General features: G+C 54.1%; 1 protein-coding gene across 1 annotated transcript; it reads right to left on the reverse strand.

The window, feature by feature from the left end:
* Positions 1–350: 350 nt before the first annotated feature.
* Positions 351–22544, reverse strand: LOC143693241 (diacylglycerol O-acyltransferase 1-like). The gene is made up of 8 exons (XM_077173241.1): positions 22320–22544; positions 17941–18028; positions 17701–17803; positions 12463–12699; positions 8253–8305; positions 874–979; positions 644–792; positions 351–538 (listed from the first exon to the last, which is right to left on the reverse strand). The coding sequence occupies exons 1-8, from the start codon at positions 22490–22492 to the stop codon at positions 389–391; spliced, it is 1059 nt and encodes a 352-aa protein (XP_077029356.1). The 5' UTR covers positions 22493–22544; the 3' UTR covers positions 351–388.
* Between the last annotated feature and the right edge of the window lie 352 nt (positions 22545–22896).

The following is a 22896-nucleotide window of genomic DNA, read 5'->3' on the forward strand; positions in this document are numbered from 1 at the left end:
GTGAGGATTTTGGGGTGATTTTAGGGTATTTTTGTGAGGATTTTGGGGTGATTTTTGGGGGTGATGTTGAGGTGATATTGGGGTGATTTTGGGGTATTTTTGGGGTGATTTTGGTGACTCACTGCGGTAGCTCAGGTTCTCAGGGTAGGTCACCTCAGGGGGATTTTGGGATGATTTTGGGGTGGATTTTGGGGTGATTTTGGGGTGGATTTGGGGGTGATTTTGGGGTGATTTTGGTGACTCACTGCGGTAGCTCAGGTTCTCAGGGTAGGTCACCTCAGGGGGATTTTGGGGTGATTTTGGGGTGGATTTTGGGGTGATTTTGGGGTGATTTTGGGGTGATTTTTGTGACTCACTGCGGTAGCTCAGGTTCTCAGGGTAGGTCACCTCAGGGGGATTTTGGGGGTGATTTTGGGGGTGATTTTGGGGTATTTTTGGGGTATTTTTGGGGTGATTTTGGTGACTCACTGCGGTAGCTCAGGTTCTCAGGGTAGGTCACCTCTCCATGTGCCACATCCCCATTGGCTCTGTGGGCTGCAGACACCCCCGTGAACCCCCCAAATCTGGGGGGGGGTGGGGCTGAAACCCCCCCAAACCCCCCCAAATTCCCCCCAAACCCCCCCTGACCCCCCCAGTACCTGCAAGCAGCCCCCTCGGGCTGTTTTGGGGGTGTTTTTGAGGCCGTTTTGGGGGCGCCCCCGCGGCGCTGCCGGCACCATTTGTTGACGTCGTGGAAGGAGAAGAGCTTGAGGAAGAGCACGGTGTGGATGGCCAGGGCGAAGGCAGCGCCCACTGCGGGATGGGGGCGGTCACGGGGGGTCCCCAGGGGCTGAACCCCGGTTTTGGGGTGCCCCGGGACCCCCCAAGGCTCACCCGGGGTGACCGAGGGCAGCAGCAGCACCACGGCGGCCGGGAAGCAGAGGATGCTGAGCAGGTTCAGGGCGTGCAGCGCCGAGCCCGCCCGCTCCGACAGAGAGCCCTGGGACGGGGGGATTGGGGTCACAGGGAGCCCCAAAATACCCCAGATACCCCGGAAAGCTGCGGCAGAGTGCCCCGGAAATACCTGCCCCAAATAACCCCAGATACCCCGGAAATTGGCGGCAGAGTGCCCCTGAAATACCTGCCCCAAATACCCCAGATACCCCGGAAAGCTGCGGCAGAGTGCCCCTGAAATACCTGCCAAAATCCACCCCAAAATCCACCCCAAAATACCCCAGATACCCCGGAAATCGGCAGCAGAGTGCCCCTGAAATACCTGCCCCAAATCCACCCCAAAATACCCCAGATACCCCGGAAAGCTGCGGCAGAATACCCCGGAAATACCTGCCAAAATCCTCCCAGATACCCCGAAAAGCTGCAGCAGAGTGCCCCTGAAATACCTGCCCCAAATCCACACAAAATCCACCCCAAATCCACACAAATACCCCTGAAATCTACTGCAAAGTACTCCTGAAATGCCTGGCCCAAATCCTCCCAAAATACCCCCAAATACCCCTAAAATCTGCTGCAGAGTACCCCTGAAATACCTGCACCAAATACCCCCAGATACCCCGAAAATCTGCAGCAGAGTGCCCCTGAAATACCTGCAAAATCCACCCCAAATACCCCTAAAATACCCCTAAAATCTACTGCAGAGTACCCCTGAAATACCTGCCCCAAATCCTCCCCAAATCCACCCCAAATCCTCCCAAATACCCCCAAAATCTACTGCAAAGTGCCCCTGAAACACCTGCCCCAAATCCTCCCAAATACCCGAAAATCTACTGCAGAGTACCCCTGAAATACCTGCCCCAAATACCCCCCAAAATACCCCAGATACCCCGAAAATCTGCTGCAAAATACCCCTGAAATACCTGCCCCAGATACCCCCAGATACCTCGAAAATGTGCGGCAGAGTGCCCCTGAAATGCCTGCCCAAATTCACCCCAAAATACCCCAGATACCCCGAAAAGCTGCTGCAGAGTACCCCTGAAATACCTGCCCCAAATACCCCCAGATACCCCAAAAATCTGCGGCAGAGTGCCCCGGAAATGCCTGCACCAAATACCCCCAAAAATACCCTGAAAATCTACAGCAAAGTACCCCTGAAATACCTGCCAAAATCCACCCCAAAATCCACCCCAAAATCCACCCCAAAATACCCCAGATACCCCGGAAATCTGCGGCAGAGTGCCCCTGAAATACCTGCCCCAAATCCACCCCAAAATACCCCCAGATACCCCGAAAATCTGCTGCACAGTGCCCCGGACATACCTGCCCCAAATACCCCAGATACCCCGAAAATCGGCGGCAGAGTGCCCCTGAAATACCTGCCAAAATCCACCCCAAAATACTCCGAAAATCTACAGCAAAGTACCCCTGAAATTCCTCCCAAAGGCCACCCCAAATCCTCCCAAATACCCCTGAAATCTACTGCAGAGTACCCCTGAAATGCCTGCCCCAAATCCTCCCAAATACCCCGAAAAGCTGCGGCAGAGTACCCCTGAAATACCTGCCCAAATCCACCCCAAAATACCCCCAAATACCCTGAAAATCTACTGCAGAGTGCCCCGGAAATACCTGCCAAAATCCACCCCAAATCCACCCCAAAATACCCCAAATACCCCAAAAATCTACTGCAAAGTACCCCTGAAATACCTGCCAAAATCCACTCCAAAATCCTCCCAAATACCCCGGAAATCTGCTGCAGAGTCCCCCTGAAATGCCTGCCCTAAATACCCCAGGTACCCCGAAAATCTATTGCAAAGTACCCCTGAAATACCTGCCCCAAATACCCCCAAATACCCCGAAAAGCTGCGGCAGAGTGCCCCTGAAATACCTGCCCCAAATCCACATAAATACCCCTAAAATCTGCTGCAGAGTACCCCTGAAATACCTGCCCCAAATCCACCCAAATCCACACAAATACCCCTAAAATCTACTGCAAAATACCCCTGAAATACCTGCCCCAAATACCCCCAGATACCCCAAAAATCTGCGGCAGAGTGCCCCTGAAATACCTGCCCAAATCAACCCCAAAATACCCCTAAAATCTACTGCAGAGTGCCCCTGAAATACCTGCCCCAAATACCCCCAGATACCCCTGAAATCTGCTGCAGAGTACCCCTGAAATACCTGCCCCCAAATCCACCCCAAAATACCCCAGATACCCCGGAAAGCTGCAGCAGAGTGCCCCTGAAATACCTGCCCCAAATACCCCAAATACCCCGAAAAGCTGCGGCAGAGTGCCCCTGAAATGCCTGCCCCAAATACCCCCAGATACCCCCAGATACCCCGGAAATCGGCGGCAGAGTGCCCCTGAAATACCTGCCCCAAATACCCCCCAAAATACCCCCAGATACCCCGGAAATCGGCGGCAGAGTAACCCTGAAATACCTGCACCAAATACCCCCAAAATACCCTGAAAATCTACAGCAAAGTACCCCTGAAATACCTGCCAAAATCCACCCCAAAATACCCCCAGATACCCCGAAAATCTATGGCAGAGTGCCCCTGAAATACCTGCCCCAAATCCACACAAAATCCACACAAATACCCCAAAAATCTACTGCAGAGTGCCCCTGAAATACCTGCCAAAATCCACCCCAAAATACCCCCAAATACCCCGAAAATCTACTGCCAAGTACCCCTGAAATACCTGCCCCAAATCCACACAAAATCCACCCCAAATCCACACAAATACCCCTAAAATCTACTGCAAAGTACTCCTGAAATACCTGCCCCAAATCCTCCCAGATACCCCTGAAATCTGCTGCAGAGTACCCCTGAAATACCTGCCCAAATCCACCCCAAAATACCCCTAAATCTACTGCAGAGTGCCCCTGAAATACCTGCCCCAAATACCCCCAGATACCCCCAGATACCCCGAAAATCTGCGGCAGAGTACCCCTGAAATACCTGTGAAAATCCACCCCAAAATACCCCCAGATACCCCGAAAATCTACGGCAGAGTACCCCTGAAATACCTGCCCCAAATAGCCCCCAAAATACCCTGAAAATCTACAGCAAAGTACCCCCTGAAATACCTGCCAAAATCCACCCCAAAATCCACACAAATGCCCCAAAAATCTGCTGCAGAGTACCCCTGAAATACCTGCCCCAAATCCACCCCAAATCCATCCCAAATCCTCCCAGATACCCCTAAAATCTACTGCAAAATACCCCTGAAATACCTGCCCCAAATCCTCCCCAAATCCACCCCAAATCCTCCAAATTCCCCTAAAATCTACTGCAACGTACCCCTGAAATACCTGCCCCAAATCCACCCAAATCCACACAAAATCCTTCCCAAAATCCACCCCAAATACCCCTGAAATACTCTCTGAAATACTCCTAAAATCCCTCCCAAAATCCACCCAAAAAACCCCTAAATAACCATAAAATCATCTCTGAAATAGCCCTAAAATATCTCACAAAGTACCCCTGAAATGCCTGCCAAAATCCACACAAAATCCACCCCAAATCCTCCCAGATACCCCTAAAATCTACTGCAAAGCACCCCTGAAATACCTGCCCCAAATCCACCTCAAATCCTCCCAGATACCCCTAAAATCTACTGCAGAGTGCCCCTGAAATACCTGCCCCAAATACCCCCCAAAATACCCCCAGATACCCCAAAAAGCTGCGGCAGAGTGCCCCTGAAATACCTGCCAAAATCCACCCCAAAATACCCCAAAATACCCCGAAAATCTACTGCAGAGTACCCCTGAAATGCCTGCCCCAGATACCCCCAGATACCCCGAAAAGCTGCTGCAGAATACCCCGGAAATACCTGCCCCAAATCCACCCCAAATCCTCCCAAATGCCCCTAAAATCTACTGCAAAGTACCCCTGAAATACCTGCCCCAAATACCCCCAGATACCCTGAAAAGCTGCTGCAGAGTACCCCGGAAATACCTGCCAAAATCCACCCCAAAATACCCCCAAATACCCTGAAAATCTACTGCAAAGTGCCCCGGAAATACCTGCCCCAAATACCCCCAGATAACCCCGAAAATCTACTGCAGAGTACCCCTGAAATACCTGCCAAAATCCACCCCAAATCCACATAAATACCCCTAAAATCTACTGCAGAGTCCCCCTGAAATGCCTGCCCTAAATACCCCCAGATACCCTGAAAATCTATTGCAAAGTACCCCTGAAATACCTGCCCCAAATCCACACAAATACCCCTAAAATCTGCTGCAGAGTACCCCAGAAATACCTGCCAAAATCCACCCCAAAATACCCCCAGATACCCCGGAAATCTGTGGCAGAGTGCCCCGGAAATACCTGCCCCAAAATACCCCAGATACCCCGGAAATCTACTGCAGAGTACCCCAGAAATACCTGCCCCAAAATACCCCAGATACCCCAGAAAGCTGGGGCAGAGTGCCCCTGAAATACCTGCCCCAAATACCCCCCAAAATACCCCAAAAATCTACTGCAGAGTACCCCTGAAATACCTGCACAAATCCACCCCAAAATACCCCAAAATACCCCGAAAAGCTGCGGCAGAGTAACCCTGAAATACCTGCCCAAAATACCCCCCAAATACCCCCAGATACCCCGGAAATATGCGGCAGAGTGCCCCTGAAATACCGGCCAAAATCCACCCCAAAATACCCCAAAAATCTACTGCAGAGTACCCCGGAAATACCTGCCCCAAAATACCCCAGATACCCCGGAAAGCTGCGGCAGAGTAACCCTGAAATACCTGCACCAAATCCACCCCAAAATACCCCAGATACCCCGGAAATCGGCGGCAGAGTGCCCCTGAAATACCTGCCCCAAATACCCCCCAAATCCACACAAATACCCCTAAAATCTACTGCAAAATACCCCTGAAATGCCTGCCCCAAATACCCCCAGATACCCCCAGATACCCCAAAAATCTGCAGCAGAGTGCCCCTGAAATACCTGCCTCAGATACCCCCAGATACCCCGAAAAGCTGCGGCAGAGTGCCCCTGAAATACCTGCCCCAAATACCCCCAGATACCCCCAAAATCTGCTGCAGTGCCCCTGAAATACTTGCCCCAAACCCTCCCAGATACCCCCAGATACCCCAAAAATCTACTGCAAAGTACCCCGGAAATGCCTGCCCCAAATACCCCCAGATACCCCAGATACCCCTAAAATCTACTGCAGAGTACCCCTGAAATACTTGCCCCAAATCCTCCCAAAATCCACACAAAATACCCCCAAATACCCCTGAAAGCTACTGCAAAGTACCCCTGAAATACCTGCCAAAATCCACTCCAAAATCCTCCCAAATACCCCGGAAATCTGCTGCAGAGTCCCCCTGAAATGCCTGCCCTAAATACCCCAGGTACCCCGAAAATCTATTGCAAAGTACCCCTGAAATACCTGCCCCAAATACCCCCAGATACCCCTAAAATCTGCGGCAGAGTGCCCCTGAAATACCTGCCCCAAATCCACCCCAAATCCACACAAAATCCTCCCAAATACCCCGAAAATCTACTGCAAAGCACCCCTGAAATACCTGCCCCAAATCCACCCCAAAATACCCCGAAAATCGACTGCAGAGTACCCCTGAAATACCTGCCCCAAATCCTCCCAAAATACCCCCAAATACCCCTAAAATCTACTGCAAAGTACCTCTGAAATACCTGCCCCAAATCCACCCTAAATCCTCCCAAATCCCCTCAAAAGCCCCCAAAACTGCCCCCAAAATGCTCCCTAAATCCCCCAAATCCCCCAAAATCCTACAACGCCTCCTAAAATCCCCCCAAAATCCCATAAACATCCCCAAATCCCCCCAAAATCCTACAACCCTTCCTAAAATCAGCCCCAAATCCCCCCTAAATCCCCCCTACAATGCCCCCAACCCCCCCCAAACCCCAAAAATGCCCCAAAACCCCAAAATCCCCCTCAAAATCCCCCAAAATCCTCCCAGAATGCCCCCTAAAATCACCCCCAAATCCTAAAACCCCTCCTAAAATCAACCCCCAAAATCCTCAAATCACCCCTAAATCCCCCCAAAATCCTAAAATCCCTCCTAAAATCACCCCCAAATCGCTCCCTAAATGCCCCCAAATCCCCCCAAAATCCTAAAATCCCCCCTAAAATCACCCCCCAAAATCCTAAAATCACCCCCAAAATCTTAAAATCCCTCCAAAAATTACCCCCAAAACTCCCCCAAAACGCCCCCTAAATGCTCCTAAATCCCCCCAATATCCTAAAACCCCTCCTAAAATCACCCCCCAAAATCAGCCCCAAATCCCCCCAAAATCCTAAAATCCCTCCTAAAATCACCCCCAAATCCCCTCAAACGCCCCCAAAATGCTCCCTAAATCCCCCCAAATCCTAAAATCCCTGCTAAAATCACCCCAAATCCCCGAAAATCCTAAAATGCCCCCTAAAATCACCCCCAAATCCCTCCTAAATCTCCCCAGAATCCCCCCTAAAATCAGCCCTAAATCCCCTCAAAACCCCCCAAAACTGCCCCCAAAACTCTCCCTAAATCCCTCCCAAATCCCCCAAAATCCTAAAATCCCCCCTAAAATCACCCCCCAAAATCCTAAAATCACCCCCAAAACTGCCCCCAAATCCTAAAACCCCTCCTAAAATCACCCCTGAACCCCCCAAAATTCCATAAACACCCCCAAATCCTCCCAGAATCCCCCCTAAAATCACCCCCAAATCCCCCCAAAATCCTAAAACCCCTCCTAAAATCAGCCCCAAATCCCCCCTAAATCCCCCCTACAATGCCCCCAAACCCCCCCAAACCCCAAAAATGCCCCAAAACCCCAAAATCCTCCCAGAATGCCCCCTAAAATCACCCCCAAATCCCCTCAAAACCCCCCAAAATCCTCCCTAAAACCCCTCAAATCCCCCCAAAATCCTAAAACCCCTCCTAAAATCAGCCCCAAATCCCCCCTAAATCCCCCCTACAATCCCTCCAAACCCCCCCAAACCCCAAAAATGCCCCAAAACTGCCCCCAAAATGCTCCCTAAATCCCCCAAACCCCACAAAATCCCCCCAAAATGCCATAAACACCCCCCAAATGCCCCCAAAATCCTAAAACCCCTCCAAAAATCACCCCCCAAAACGCTCCCTAAATCCCCCTACAATCCCCTAAAATCCTAAAACCCCTCCTAAAATCAGCCCCCAAACACCCCCTAAATCCCCCCTACAATCCCCTAAAATCCCCCCAAAATGCCCCAAACCCCCCCAAAACCCCAAAAATGCCCCCAAAATGCCCCAAAAATGCCCCAAAATGCCCCAAAATGCCCCAAATCCGGGCCTCACCTGTGCCAGGCGCCGCTCCAGCCCCAGCTCCAGCACAGCGAAGGCGTTGGCGGCTGCCAGGGGGAATTCACGGCTTTGGGGTTTTGGGGTTTTTTGGGGTTTTTTTGGGTGTTTTGGGGGTTTTTGGGGTTTGGAGTTATTTGGGGTTTGGGGTTGTTTGTTTGGAGTCTGGGGTTTTTGGGGGTCGTTTGGGGTTTTTGGAGTCGTTTGGGGTTTTTGGGGCCTTGGGGTTTTGGTTTGATTGGGGTTTGGGGACTTTGGTTTTTGGGGTTTTTTAGGGGTTTGAGGCTTTTGGGGTTTGGGGATTTTTGGGGTTTTTGGGGATTTTGGGGTTCAGGGCTGTTTGGGGTTTGATTGGGGTTTGGGGTTTTTTGGAGTTTTTGGGGTTGTTTGGGGTTGTTTGGGGTTTGGGGTTTTGGGCTTTTTTTGGGGTTTGGGGTTGTTTGGGGCTTGATTGGGGTTTGGGGTTTTTTGGGGATTTTGGGGTTTTTTGTTTGTTTGTTTTTGGGGTTTTTGGGGATTTTGGGGTTTGGGTTATTTGGGGTTTGGGGTTGTTTGTTTGGAGTCTGGGGTTTTCTGGGGTTTGAGGTTTTTTTGGGTTGTTTGGGGTTTTTTTGGGTTTTGGGGTTTTTGGGCTTTTTTTGGGGTTTGAGGCTTTTGGGGCTTTTGGGGTTTTGGGGTTTTTGGGGTTTGGGGTTTCGGTTTGATTGGGGTTTGGGGATTTTGGGGGTTTGAGGGTTTTTGGGGCCTTTGGGGTTTTTGGGGCCTTGGGGTTTTGGTTTGATTGGGGTTTGGGGATTTTGGTTTTTGGGGTTTTTTAGGGGTTGGAGGTTTTGGTTTTTGGGGTTTTCTGGGGTTTGAGGTGTTTTGGGGTTGTTTGGGGTTTTTTGGGTTTTGGGTTTTTGGGCTTGTTTTGGGGTTTAAGGATTTTTGGGGTTTGAGGCTTTTGGGGTTTGGGGTTATTTGAGGTTTGGGGTTGTTTGTTTGGAGTTTGGGGTTTTTGGGGTCATTTGGGGTTTTGGGGGGTTTGGGGTTTTTGGGGTTTGGGGTTTTGGTTTGATTGGGGTTTGGGATTTTGGGGTTTTTTGGGGTTTGGAGTTATTTGGGGTTTGGGGTTGTTTGTTTGGAGTCTGGGGTTTTTGGAGTTGTTTGGGGTTTTTGGGGTCGTATGGGGTTTTTTGGGGTTTGGGGTTTTTGGGGTCATTTGGGGTTTTTGGGGGGTTTGGGGATTTTGGGGTTTCCTGGGGTGTTTTGGGGTTTGGGGATTTTTGGGTTTGGGGTTTTCTGGGGTTTGGGGTTTCTTTGGGGTTGTTTGGGATTTTTTGGGTTTGGGGTTTTTGGGCCTTTTTTGGGTTTGTTTGGGGTTTGAGGCTTTCTGGAGTTTGAGACTTTTGGAGTTTGGGGTTGGGGATTTTTGGGGTTTTTGGGGTTTTTTGGGGTTTGGGGTTTCGGTTTGATTGGGGTTTGGGGACTTTGGTTTTTGGGGTTTTTAGGGGTTTGGGGATTTTTGGGTTTGGGGTTTCTGGGGTTTGGGGTTTCTTTGGGGTTGTTTGGGATTTTTTGGGTTTTGGGTTTTTGGGCTTGTTTTGGGTTTGTTTGGGGTTTGAGGCTTTTTGGGTTTTGGAGTCTGGGGTTGGGGATTTTTGGGGTTTTTGGGGATTTTGGGGATTTTGGGGTTCGGGGTTGTTTGGGGTTTGATTGGGGTTTGGGGTTTTTGGAGTTTTTTGGGGCATTTTGGGGTTTTTTGTTTGTTTGTTTTTGGGGTTTTTGGGGTTTGGGGTTGTTTGTTTGGAGTTTGGGGTCTTGGGTTTGTTTTTTTTTTGGAGTTTGGGGGTTTTGGGGTTTGGGGTTTGTTGAGGGTTTGGGTTTGTTTCTGGTTGGGGATTTTTGGGATTTTTGGGGTTTGGGGTTGTTTCTGGTTGGGGATTTTTGGGGTTTTTTTGGGGTTTGGGTTTCTTTGGGGTTTGATTGGGGTTTGGGGTTTTTTGGGATTTTCTGGGGGGTTTTGGGGGTCTTTTGTGTGGTTTTTTTGGGGTTTTTTTGGGTTTTTTGGGGGTTTGGGGTTGGGGATTTTGGGGTTGTTTGGGGTTTTTTGGAGTTTTTGGGGTTTTTGTGTGGTTTTTTTGGGGTTTTCGGTTGTTTCTGGTTGGGGATTTTTGGGTTTTTTAGGTTTTTTTGGGGTTGTTTCTGGTTGGGGATTTTTGGGTTTTTTAGGTTTTTTTGGGGTTGTTTCTGGTTGGGGATTTTTGGGGTTTTTTGGGGTTTGGGGTTGGGGATTTGTGGAGTTTTTGGGGTTCAGGGTTGTTTGGGGTTTTTCGGAGTTTTTGGGGTTTTTTATGTGTTTTTTTTTTTTGTTTTTTGGGGTTTGGGGTTGTTTCCGGTTGGGGATTTTTGGGGTTTTTGGGGTTTGGTTTCTTTGGGAGGGTTTTTTGGGTTCCTGGGTTTTTGGGGGGTTGGGGGTTTTTTTGTGTCGTTTTTGGGGTTTTTGGGGTTAGGGTTTCTTTGGGAGGGTTTTTTTGTGTAGTTTTGGGGTTTTTTTGGGGTTAGGGTTTCTTTGGGAGGATTTTTTGGTTTCCTGGGTTTTTTGGGGTTTTTTTGTGTCGTTTTTGGGGGTTTTTTTGGGGTTTGGTTTCTTTGGGAGGGTTTTTTTTGGGTTTCCTGGGTTTTGGGGTTCGGTTTCTTTGGGAGGGCTTTTGGTTTTGGGTTTTTGGGGTTTGGGTTCTTTGGGAGGGTTTTTGGTTTCCTGGGTTTTTGGGGTTAGGGTTTTTTTGGGAGGGTTTTTTGGTTTCCTGGGTTTTTTGGGGTTTTTTTGTGTCATTTTGGGGTTTTTTTGAGGTTTGGGTTTCTTTGGGAGGGTTTTTGGTTTCCTGGGTTTTTTTGGGGTTTGGTTTCTTTGGGAGGGTTTTTTTTGGGGTTCCTGGGTTTTGGGGTTTGGGTTTCTTTGGGAGGGTTTTTTTGTGTTGTTTTTGGGTTTTTGGGGTTTGGGTTTTTTTGGGAAGGTTTTTTGGGTTCCTGGTTTTTGGGGTTAGGGTTTCTTTGGGAGGGTTTTTTTTGGGGTTCCTGGTTTTTTTGGGGTTTTTTTTTATCGTTTTTGGGTTTTTTTGGGGTTTGGGTTTCTTTGGTAGGTTTTTTTGGGTTCCTGGGTTTTTTTGGGGTTTGGGTTTCTTTGGGAGGGTTTTTTTTGGGTTCCTGGGTTTTTTTGGGGTTAGGGTTTCTTTGGGAGGGTTTTTTGGGGTTCCTGGTTTTTGGGGTTAGGGTTTTTTTAGGAGGGTTTATTTGGGTTTTGGGGTTTTTTGGGGTTTGGTTTCTTTGGGAGGGTTTTTTTGGGGGTTTCCTGGTTTTTTGGGGTTTGGGTTTCTTTGGGAGGGTTTTTTTTGGGGTTCCTGGTTTTTGGGGTTTGGGTTTCTTTGGGAGGGTTTTTTGGTTTCCTGGGTTTTTTGGGGTTTTTTTGTGTCGTTTTTGGGGTTTTTTGGGGTTTGGGTTTTTTTGGGAGGGTTTTTTTTTGGGGTTCCTGGGTGTTTTTGGGGTTAGGGTTTCTTTGGGAGGGTTTTTTTGGTTTCCGGGTTTTTGGGGTTTGGGTTTGTTTCCGGTTGGGGATTTTGGGGTTTTTTGGGGTTTGGGTTTCTTTGGGAGGGTTTTTGGTTTCTGGTTTTTGGGGTTTGGGTTTCTTTGGGAGGGTTTTTTGGTTCCTGGGTTTTTTGGGGTTTTTTGTGACATTTTTGGGTTTTTTGGGGTTTGGGTTTCTTTGGGAGGGTTTTTTTTGTGTCGTTTTTGGGTTTTTTTGGGGTTTGGGTTTCTTTGGGAGGGTTTTTTGGTTTCCTGGGTTTTTTGGGGTTTTTTTGTGTCGTTTTTGGGGGTTTTTGGGGTTAGGGTTTCTTTGAAAGGGTTTTTTTTGGTGTCATTTTTGGGGTCAGGGTTTCTTTGGTAGGTTTTTTTTGGGGTTCTGGGTTTTTTTGGGGTTTGGGTTTCTTTGGGAGGGTTTTTTTTGGGGTTCCTGTTTTTTGGGGTTTGGGTTTCTTTGGTAGGTTTTTTTGGGGTTCCTGGGTTTTTTTGGGGTTTGGGTTTTTTTGGGAGGGTTTTTTTTGGGGTTCCTGGTTTTTGGGGTTAGGGTTTCTTTGGGAGGGTTTTTTGGGGTTCCTGGGTTTTTGGGGTTAGGGTTTTTTTAGGAGAGTTTTTTTTGGGGTTCCTGGGTGTTTTTGGGGTGCAGTACCGATGACCAGGCAGGGGGCAGGCCAGCTGTAGGGGTCCTTGAGGAACAGGGACACCACCTGAATGGGATCCACCAGGATGCCGTACCTGGGGGGGGACCGCGTGAAAACACCCCAAAACCACCCCAAAATAACCTCAAAAATCACCCCAAAAATACCCCAAAATAACCCCAAAATAAACCCAAAAATATCCCCAAAAATACCCCCGGGACACCCCAAAAATATCCCTAAAAATATCCCTAAGACACCCCAAAAATAACCCCAAAAACACCCCAAAAATAACCCCAAAAATAACCCCAAACCACCCCAAAAATAACCCCAAAATAACCCCAAAAATATCCCTAAAAATATCCCTGAGACACCCCAAAAACACCCCAAAAATAACTCAAAAATAACCCCCAAAACACCCCAAAATAACCCCAAAACACCCCAAAATAACCCCAAAAATAACCCCAAAAATAACCCCAGGACACCCTAAAAATAACCCCAAAATAACCCCAAAAATAACCCCATAAACACCCCAAAATAACCCCAAAATAACCCCAAAACACCCCAAAATAACCCCAAAAATAACCCCAGGACACCCTAAAAATAACCCCAAAATAACCCCAAAAATAACCCCATAAACACCCCAAAAATAACCCCAAAACAAGCCGAAAAATAACCCCAAAAATAACCCCAAAAACACCCCAAAATAACCCCAAAATAAACCCAAAAATAACCCCAAAAACACCCCAAAAATAACCCCAAAACCACCCCAAAATAACCCCAAAATAAACCCAAAAATAACCCCAAAAACACCCCAAAAATAACCCCAAAACACCCCGGGACACCCCCAAAAATAACCTCAAAATAACCCCAAAAATCACCCCAAAATAACCCTGGGACACCCCCAAAATACCCCCAAAAACACCCAAAAATCACCCCAAAATATCCCAGGGACACCCCAAAAATATCCCTAAAAATATCCCTGAGACACCCCAAAAATAACCCCAAAAATACCCCCAAAATAACCCCAAAAACACCCCAAAAATAACCCCAAAACAACCCCAAAAATAACCCCAAAAACACCCCAAAATAACCCCAAAATAACCCCAAAAATAACCCCAAAACCACCCCAAAATAAACCCAAAAATAACCCCCAAAACACCCCAAAATAACCCCAAATCACCCCGGGACACCCCCAAAAATAACCTCAAAATAACCCCAAAAATCACCCCAAAATAACCCTGGGTCACCCCCAAAAATAACCCCAAAAACACCCCAAAAATAACCCCAAAATATCCCAGGGACACCCCAAAAATATCCCTAAAAATATCCCTGAGACACCCCAAAAACAACCCCAAAAATACCCCCAAAATAACCCCAAAACCACCCCAAAATAACCCCAAAAATACCCCCGGGACACCCCAAAAAATAACCCCAAAACACCCCAAAAAATACCCCAAAAACACCCCCAAAACACCCCAAAAATATCCCCAAAACCACCCCTGGAACACCCCAAAAACATCCCTAAAAATATCCCTGAGACACCCCAAAAATAACCCAAAACATTCCAAAAATAACCCAAAAAACACCCCAAAAATAACCCCTAAAATACCCCCGGGACACACCAAAAACACCCCCAAAAACACCCCCAAAACACCCCAAAAATAACCCCAAAATAACCCCAAAATAACCCCAAAAATAACCCCAAAATAACCCCAAAATAACCCCAAAAATACCCCCGGGACACCCCAAAAACAACCCCAAAAACACCCCAAAAATAACCCCAAAATATCCCAGGGACAGCCCAAAAATATCCCTAAAAATATCCCTGAGACACCCCAAAAACACCCCAAAAATAACCCCAAAACACCCCAAAAATAACCCCAAAATAACCCCAAAATACCCCCGGGACACCCCAAAAACACCCCCAAAAACACCCCAAAATAACCCCAAAAATACCCCAAAAATAACCCCAAAAATCACCCCAAAATAACCCAGGGACACCCCAAAAATCACCCCAAAAATACCCCAAAATAACCCCAAAAACACCCCAAAAATAACTCCAAAACCACCCCAAAAATAACCCCAAAATAACCCCAAACCACCCCAACAATATTCCTGAGACACCCCCAAAAATAACCCCAAAAATACCCCTGAGACACCCCAAAAATAACCCCAAAAATACCATCGGGACACCCCAAAAACACCCCCGGGACACCCCAAAAACACCCCAAAAATAACCCCAAAAACACCCCAAAAATACCCCTTCGGACACCCCAAAAACAACCCTAAAAAAACCCCAAAAACAACCCCAAAATAACCCCGGGAAACCCCAAAACCACCCCAAAAACACCCCCGGGACACCCCAAAAACAACCCCAAAAATACCCTGGGACAACCCAAAAATAATCCCAAAAATACCATCGGGAAACCCCAAGAACACCCCAAAAATACCCCTGGGACACCCCAAAAACACCCCCAAAAACACCCCAAAAATACCCTGGGACACCCCAAAAATACCCCTTGGACACCCCAAAAACAACCCCAAAACACCCCAAAAACACCCCCAAAAACAACCCCAAAACCACCCCAAAAATACCCCAAAATAACCCCGGGACACCCCAAAAACAACCCCAAAAACACCCCCAGGACACCCCAAAGTCCCCGTGTTGGGGACAGCGCCACCCCCTTGGGGACAGTGCCACCCCCCCTTGGTGACAATGCTACCCCAACGCCCTTGGGGACAGTGCCACCCCCTTGGGGACAGTGCCACCCCAAAATCCTGAGCTGGGGACAGTGCCACCCCCAAACCCTCCCTTGGGGACAGTGCCACCCCATTGGGGACAGTGCCACCCCAAAATCCTGCCCTGGGGACAGTGCCACCCCCAAACACTCCTTGGGGACAGTGCCACCCCCCCTTGGGGACAGTGCCACCCCATTGGGGACAGTGCCACCCCCAAACACTCCTTGGGGACAGTGCCACCCCCCCTTGGGGACAGTGCCACCCCATTGGGGACAGTGCCACCCCCAAACACTCCTTGGGGACAGTGCCACCCCCCCTTGGTGACAATGCTACCCCAACGCCCTTGGGGACAGTGCCACCCCCCCTTGGGGACAGTGCCACCCCCAGATCCTCTGCTACTGGGGACAGTGCCACACCCCCAAAAGCCATGTTGGGGACAGTGCCACCCCCTAATCCTGCCCTGGGGACAGTGCCACCGCCTTGGGGACAGTGCCACCCCCTAATCCTGCCCTGGGGACAGTGCCACCCGGCCTTGGGGACAGTGCCACCCCCTAATCCTGCCCTGGGGACAGTGCCACCCGGCCTTGGGGACAGTGCCACCCCCTAATCCTGCCCTTGGGGACAGGGCCACCCGGCCTTGGGGACAGTGCCACCGCCTTGGGGACAGTGCCACCCCCCCTTGGGGACAGTGTCACCCCCTAATCCTGCCCTGGGGACAGTGACACCCCGCCTTGGGGACAGTGACACCGCCCTGGGGACAGTGCCACCACCCTGGGGACAGTGCCACTCTCAAAGCCCCCATTGGGGACAGTGCCACCCCCTAATCCTGCCCTGGGGACAGTGCCACCTCCAGCCCCATGTTGGGGACAGTGCCACCCTCAAACCCTTCGTGTTGGGGACAGTGCCACCCCCCCCCCCGTTGGTGACAGTGCCACCCCCATTGGTGACAGTGCCACCCCCCCATTGGTGACAGTGCCACCCCCCGTTGGGGACAGTGCCACCCCCCCCCTTGGGGACAATGCCACCCCCCCTTGGTGACAGTGCCACCCCGTCCCTGTCCCCCTCTCACTCTAATCATCTCCATCTTTTTCCACAATTTTACCAATTTCCCACTCTGCGGTTGCTAGCACCTGAGGGGACAATGGGGGGACATTGGGGACATTGGAGACACTGAGGGGACATGGGGGACATTGGGGACACTGAGGGGACATGGGGGACACTGGGGACACTGAGGGGACATTGGGGACACTGGGGACACTGAGGGGACACTGAGGGACACTGAGGGGACACTGAGGCCCACTGAGGGGACATTGGAGACATTGAAGGGGCACTGAGGGGACACTGGGGACATTGGGGACACTGACTGGGCATGAGGGGACATTGAGGGGCCACTGATGGGGCCACTGAGGGCATTGGGATTGGGACACTGGAGGGACATTGGGGGACATTGGGGACATTGGGGACACTGGGGTGACATTGGGGGACACTGAGGGGGGATTGGGGACATTGGGGACACTGAGGGGGACACTGAGGGGACATGGGGGACATTGGGACACTGAGGGGACGGAACTGGGGGACACTGAGGGGGGATTGGGGACATTGGGGACACTGAGGGGACACTGGGGGGACATTGGGGACACTGAGGGGACACTGAGGGGACATTGGAGACATAGGGGACACTGAGGGGATTGAGGACATTGGGGACACTGAGGGGACACTGGGGGGACATTGGGGACATTCAGGGGATTGGGGACACTGAGGGGACATTGGGGACATTGAGGGGGCACTGAGGGGACATTGGGGCCACTGAGGGGACACTGAGGGGACACTGAGGGGACACTGGGGCCACTGAGGGGACACTGGGGACACTGAGGGGACACTGAGGACACTGAGGGGACACTGGGGACACAGCTGTCACCAACCCCCCCAGTGCCACCCCAGGCCGGTGCCACCCTGGGGCTGTTGTGTCACCGGGTGTTGGCACTGGGTGGTGGCACCGGGTGAGTCACCGGTGACAAAGGCCACCCCTGGGGACAAGGAGCTTGGTGACACTGCAGGGACAGCGATGGGGACATCAGTGCCACCCCAGGGCCACCCCAATGTCCCTCAATGTCACCTCAGTGTCACCATGAGAGCTCTGTACCCCCTTGGGGACAGCAATGGGGACCTCAATGTCACCCCAATGTCCCTCAGTGTCACCCCAATGTCCCTCAATGTCCCTCAGTGTCACCATGAGGGCTCTGTACCTCCCTTGGGGACAGCAATGGGGACCTCAGTGTCACCTCAGTGTCACCATGGGGACTCTGGACACCCCCTGGGGACAGGGACAGGGACGCTGATGTCCCCCAGTGCCACCCCAGTGTCCCCAATGTCCCTTCAGTGTCACCCCAGTGTCACCCCAGTGTCACCCCAGTGTCACCCCAGTGTCCCCAATGTCCCTTCAGTGTCCCCGATGTCCCCCAGTGCCACCCCAACCCTGTCCCTGTCCCCTGTCCCCAAACCCCCCCCACCCCCGACTATCGCGACAAACAGGACAGGCTTAGCCCCGCCCACCCGCGTGACGTCACATCGACCACGCCCATTCATCCGGAAGGGGGCGCGATCTGGGCGGGGCTATCGCGACAGGAGGGAAATATCGGGCGACACGGGGGGGGGGGAATATCGCGATACGAGGGAAATATCGCGAGACGAGGGGAATATCGTGCGACAGGAGGGAAATATCGCGAGCCGGGGGGACTGTCGCGACTCACCAGCATCACGACGCACCAGTTGAGCACCCCCCGGTAGTTGCTGTAGCCGCTGGCCGAGCTCAGCAGCGACTCCTGCACCTTGTGACACCTGGGGACACATTGGGGACACGGTGGGGACACATTGGGGACACATTGGGGACACACGGGGACACCCCCAAACCGTGCCAGGGGCGGGGGGACATCCCCGGGGGGTGACAGAGGAGGGGACATGGAGGGGACACGGGGGGACACGGAGGGGACATGGAGGGGACACAGAGGGGACACAGGAGGGGACACCCCCAAACCATCCCAGGGCTGGGGAGGGGACACCCAGAGGGGACTCCAAGGGTTGGGGACATCCCTGGGGGTGACAGAGGGGACACAGGAGGGGACACAGGAAGGGACACAGGAGGGGACACAGGAAGGGACATGGAGGGGACACCCCCAAACCATCCCAGGGCTGGGGGGACACACAGGGTGGGGACTCCAAGGGTTGGGGACATCCCTGGGGGTGACAGGGGTGACAAAGGTGACAGAGGAGGGTACAAAGGTGGCAGAAGAATGGCAGAGAGGACACAGGAGGGGACAGGGGTGACACAAGAATGGCAGAGGTGACACAGGAGGGGACACAGGAGGGGACAGGCAGGGACAGGACCCCCCTGGGGAGGTTTTGGGGGGCTCTGGGTGGGGAGGGGACACCCAGAGGGGACCCCAAGGGTTGGGGACACCCCTGGGGAGGGTGACAGGGGTGACACAGGAGTGACAGAGGTGACACAGGAGGGGACACACAGGGACAGGGGTGACACAAGAATGGCAGAGGTGACACAGGAGGGTGACAGAGGTGACACAGGAGGGGACACAGGAGTGACAGGGGTGACACAGGAGGGGACAGGCAGGGACAGGACCCCCCTGGGGAGGTTTTGGGGGGCTCTGGGTGGGGAGGGGACACCCAGAGGGGACCCCAAGGGTTGGGGACATCCCTGGGGAGGGTGACAGGGGTGACACAGGAAGTGACAGGGCAGGGGCAGTGCCAGCACTGGGTCCAGAGTCCCCCTCCCCCCCTTGATAAGATATGGGGTGATCAAGGCTAATTAGCGCTAATTAGGGGCTGATTGGGGGGGACAGGGGTCAGGGACAACCCGGGGGGGCAGGGGTGGCACCAGGGTCACTCTGGGGGGGTTGGGGTGGCCCTGAGAGGGTTTGGGGTGGCCCTGGGGGGGTTTGGGATGGTCCTGATCAGGTTTGGGGTGGTCCTGATCGGGTTTGGGGTGGCCCTGAGCAGGTTTGGGGTGGCTCTGAGTGAGTTTGGGGTGGCCCTGGGGGATTCAGGGTCACCCTGGGGGGGTTCAGGGTGGCCCTGAGTGACTTTGGAGTGGCCCTGGGGAAGTTTGGGGTGGCCCTGAGCGGGTTTGGGGTGGCCATGAGCAGGTTTGGGGTCACCCTGGGGGAGTCTGGGGGGGCCCTGAGTGGGTTCAGGGTGGCCCTGGGGGATTTGGGGTGGCCCTGAGAGGGTTTGGGGTGGCTGTGAGCAGGTTTGGGATGGTCCTGATCAGGTTTGGGGTCACCCTGGGGGAGTTTGGGGTGACCCTGGGGGAGTTTGGGGTGGCCCTGGGGGAGTTTGGGGGGGCCCTGAGCAGGTTTGGGGTGGCCCTGAGGAGGTTTGGGATGGTCCTGAGCAGGTTTGGAGTCACCCTGAGAGGGTTTGGGGGGGGCCTTGATGGCTTTGAGGTGGCCCTGAGTGAGTTTGGGGCAGCCCTGGAGGGGTTTGGGGTCACCCTGGGGGGGTTCGGGGTGGCCCTGAGTGACTTTGGAGTGGCCCTGGGGAAGTTTGGGGGGGAGACCTGAGTGGGTTTGGGGTCACCCTGAGGGGGTTTGGGGTCACCCTGGGGGGGTCCAGGGTGGCCATGGGGGAGTTTGGGATGGTCCTGATCAGGTTTGGGGTGGCCCTGAGTGGGTTTGGGGTCACCCTCGGGGGGTTCAGAGTGGCCATGGGGGGGTTTGGGGTGGCCCTGAGAGGGTTTGGGGTCACCCTGAGGGGAGTTGGGGTGGCCCTGAGTGAGTTTGGGGGGACCCTGAGTGGGTCTGAGGCAGCTCTGGAGGGGTTTGGGGTCACCCTGGGGGGGTTCAGGGTGGCCCTGAGAAGGTTTAGGGTGGCCCTGAGGGGATTTGGGGGGACCCTGGGGAGGTTTGGGGTGGCCCTGGGAGAGTTTGGGGTGGCCTTGGAGGGGTTTGGGGTCACCCTGGGGGGGTTTGGGGTGGCCCTGAGTGGGTCTGGGGCGGCCCTGGAGGGGTTTGGGGGTCACCCTGGGGGAGTTTGGGGCGGCCCTGGGGGAGTTTGGGGTTCCTGGATTGAGCCACTCGGGGTGATCCCTTTGGGGACCCCAAACCAGGGACAGGGGACAAAGGGGACCCCAATTATGGGTAGGGGACAAGGGGGGGGCCCTTCTGGGGACCCCAGTTAGGGGCAGGGAACCCTAAAAAACAACAGGAGAAGATCCCAAAGCAGGGACAAGGGGACACCCCAAAAACAGGGACAGGGGACAGTGGGACCCCCCTCAAGTGACACAGGGACCCTAAAGAGGGACAGGGGACAGTGGGACCCCAAACAAGGGACACAGGGACCCTAAAGAGGGACAGGGGACAGTGGGACCCCAAACAAGGGACAGGGGACAGTGGGACCCCCCTCAAGTGACACAGGGACCCCAAACAGGGACAGGGGACAGTGGGACCCCCTTGGGCACCCCAAACCAGGGACAGGGGACAGTGGGACCCCCCCCAAGTGACACAGGGACCCCAAACCATGGATAGGGGACAGTGGAACCCCCTTGGGCACCCTAAATCAGGGACAGGGGACAGTGGGACCCCCTTGGGCACCCCAAACCAGGGACAGGGGACAGTGGGACCCCCCAAGTGACAGAGGGACCCCAAATCAGGGACAGGGGACAGTGGGACCCCCTTGGGCACCCCAAACCCACGGACAGGGGACAGTGGGGACCCCCTTGGGCACCCCAAACCCAGGGACAGGGGACAGTGGGACCCCCTTGGGCACCCCAAACAGGGACAGGGGACAGTGGGACCCCAAACCAGAGACAGGGGACAGTGGGACCCCCTTGGGCACCCCAAAGAAGGGAGAGGGGACAGTGGGACCCCAAACCAGAGACAGGGGACAGTGGGACCCCCCAAAGGGGCTCCCCCAAATCCCAAGGTGCACTCAGGACCCCGGTAGGGGGACACGGGGGGAGTGACAGGGACACGGAGGGGACACGGTGGTGACACGGAGGGGACACGGTGGTGACACGGTGGTGACACGGATGGGACACACGCGGGGGTGGCACAGCACGGCCGCGGCCGCCCCGCACCGGTGCCGGCGGCGGTGGCGGTGTCGCAACCGGGAGCGGCGGGGCAGGGTTGGGACATCGCCCTGGGGACACCGAGGGGGCACCGGGACAGGGGGCACCGGGGACAGGGACACGGGGACAGGGGGCACCGGCACCCCGGGGACAGCAGGGGGGCATGGAGACAGGGAAAGGGGGGGACAGGGGGCACCGGGACCCCTGGGGACACACCCAGGAAAAGGGGGGGACAGGGGGACACTGGGGGGACAGGGACACCCAGGAAAAGGAGGGGACACCAGGACCCTTGGGGACAGCGAGACCCCTGTGGGGCAGGAACGTGCAGGGACAAGGGGACACAGGGAGCCGGTGAGGACCCTCAGAGGAACAGGACCGGGGGTCCTGGGGGGTCCCCAGTGTCCCCAGAGGGGTCCTCACACATGGGGAGGGGTCCCCAGTGTCCCTGGCGGGGGGGTCCTGGGGGGTCCCGGTCCCAGCTGAGGGAGGGTCCCAAAAGGCCCAGGTCCAAAGTTGGGGGAGTCCCAAATGTCCCCAAAGCGAGGGGAGGGTCCCGAGTGTCCCCAAAGCAAAGGGGGGGGTCCCCAAATTACCGGTCCCACCCTGAGGGAGGGTCCCTGAGGGTCCCAAGCCCAGCTGAGGGGGGTCCCGAGTGTCCCCACAACGAGGGGGAGTCTCAAATTATCCGTCCCACCCCGAGGGGGGGTCCCCGAGGGTCCCTGAGGGTCTCTGGGCCACCTGAGGGGGTCCCTGAGGATCCCAGGGCCACCTGAGGGGGGTCCATGAGGGTTCCGAGTGTCCCCTCAAAACCTGAGGGGGATCCTGAGGATCCCAGGGCCACCTGAGAGGGGTCCAAGAGGGTCCCAGGGCCACCTGAGAGGGGTCCATGAGGGTCCCTGAGAGTCCCAAGCCCACCTGAGGGGGGGTTCCCGAAGGATCTCGGAGGGTCCCAGGGCCACCTGAAGGGGGAGCGGCATCCTCACGGCCCCCTCACGGCTCCCGCTGCCGCCCTGAGGGCAGGCTCCCGTTTCCCGCTCTGGGCCCCGTTACCTGAGGTCTCCGGCGAGGTCATCGGCGCCGTCTCCGTGTGCGGAAGGGGGTTCGGGTTTGGCGGGTCCCCCCCGGCGCCTGCGGGCCCCGCCATTGCCCCCGGCGGGGCTCGGGGCTCCGGCGCTGTCGCCGCCCGGGGCCGCGGCCCCCGCGCTGCCCCCGCGCTCGCCCATCTGGGCCCGGCCCGGCCGCGCCCGCCCTTTGTAACCTGGCAACGCCCCGCCCACGCGCAGCCGCCAATGGCAGGGCGGGCACCGCGGGGATTGGCGGGGGCGCGACCAATGGGAAGGGAGTGCGGGGAAAGGGGAACCAATGAGGAGGGGAGGCGGGAGGTAGGGGTGGCCAATGGGAAGGGGGAATGGGAAAGGGGCGGGGCAAGAAAAATGGGGGATTTGGGGGAGAATTTGGGGGGAAGTTGGAGGCGATTTGGAGCAGTTTGGGGAATTTGGGGGCATTTGTGGTAATTTGGGGGAATTTCGGTAAAATTTGGAAGGAATTGGGGAAATCTGGGTGGGTTTGGGGGATTTAGGGGGATTTGAGGGGAGTTTGAGGGGATTTGGAAAGGATTTGGGGGGAA

This window comes from Agelaius phoeniceus, unplaced genomic scaffold (assembly GCF_051311805.1).
Source record: "Agelaius phoeniceus isolate bAgePho1 unplaced genomic scaffold, bAgePho1.hap1 Scaffold_444, whole genome shotgun sequence".
Classification (NCBI taxonomy): Eukaryota; Metazoa; Chordata; class Aves; order Passeriformes; family Icteridae; genus Agelaius; species Agelaius phoeniceus.

Coding starts and splice junctions, on each gene's coding strand:
- LOC143693241 (XM_077173241.1), bottom strand. CDS start 22,492: ATGGGCGAGCGCGGGGGCAGCGCGGGGGCCGCGGCCCCGGGCGGCGAC. Junction 12,700..17,700: donor GTTTGTCGCGATAGTCGGGG/GTGGGGGGGGTT, acceptor GGGGTGTCTTAG/GGATATTTTTAGGGATATTT. Junction 793..873: donor GCTGCCCTCGGTCACCCCGG/GTGAGCCTTGGG, acceptor CCCATCCCGCAG/TGGGCGCTGCCTTCGCCCTG.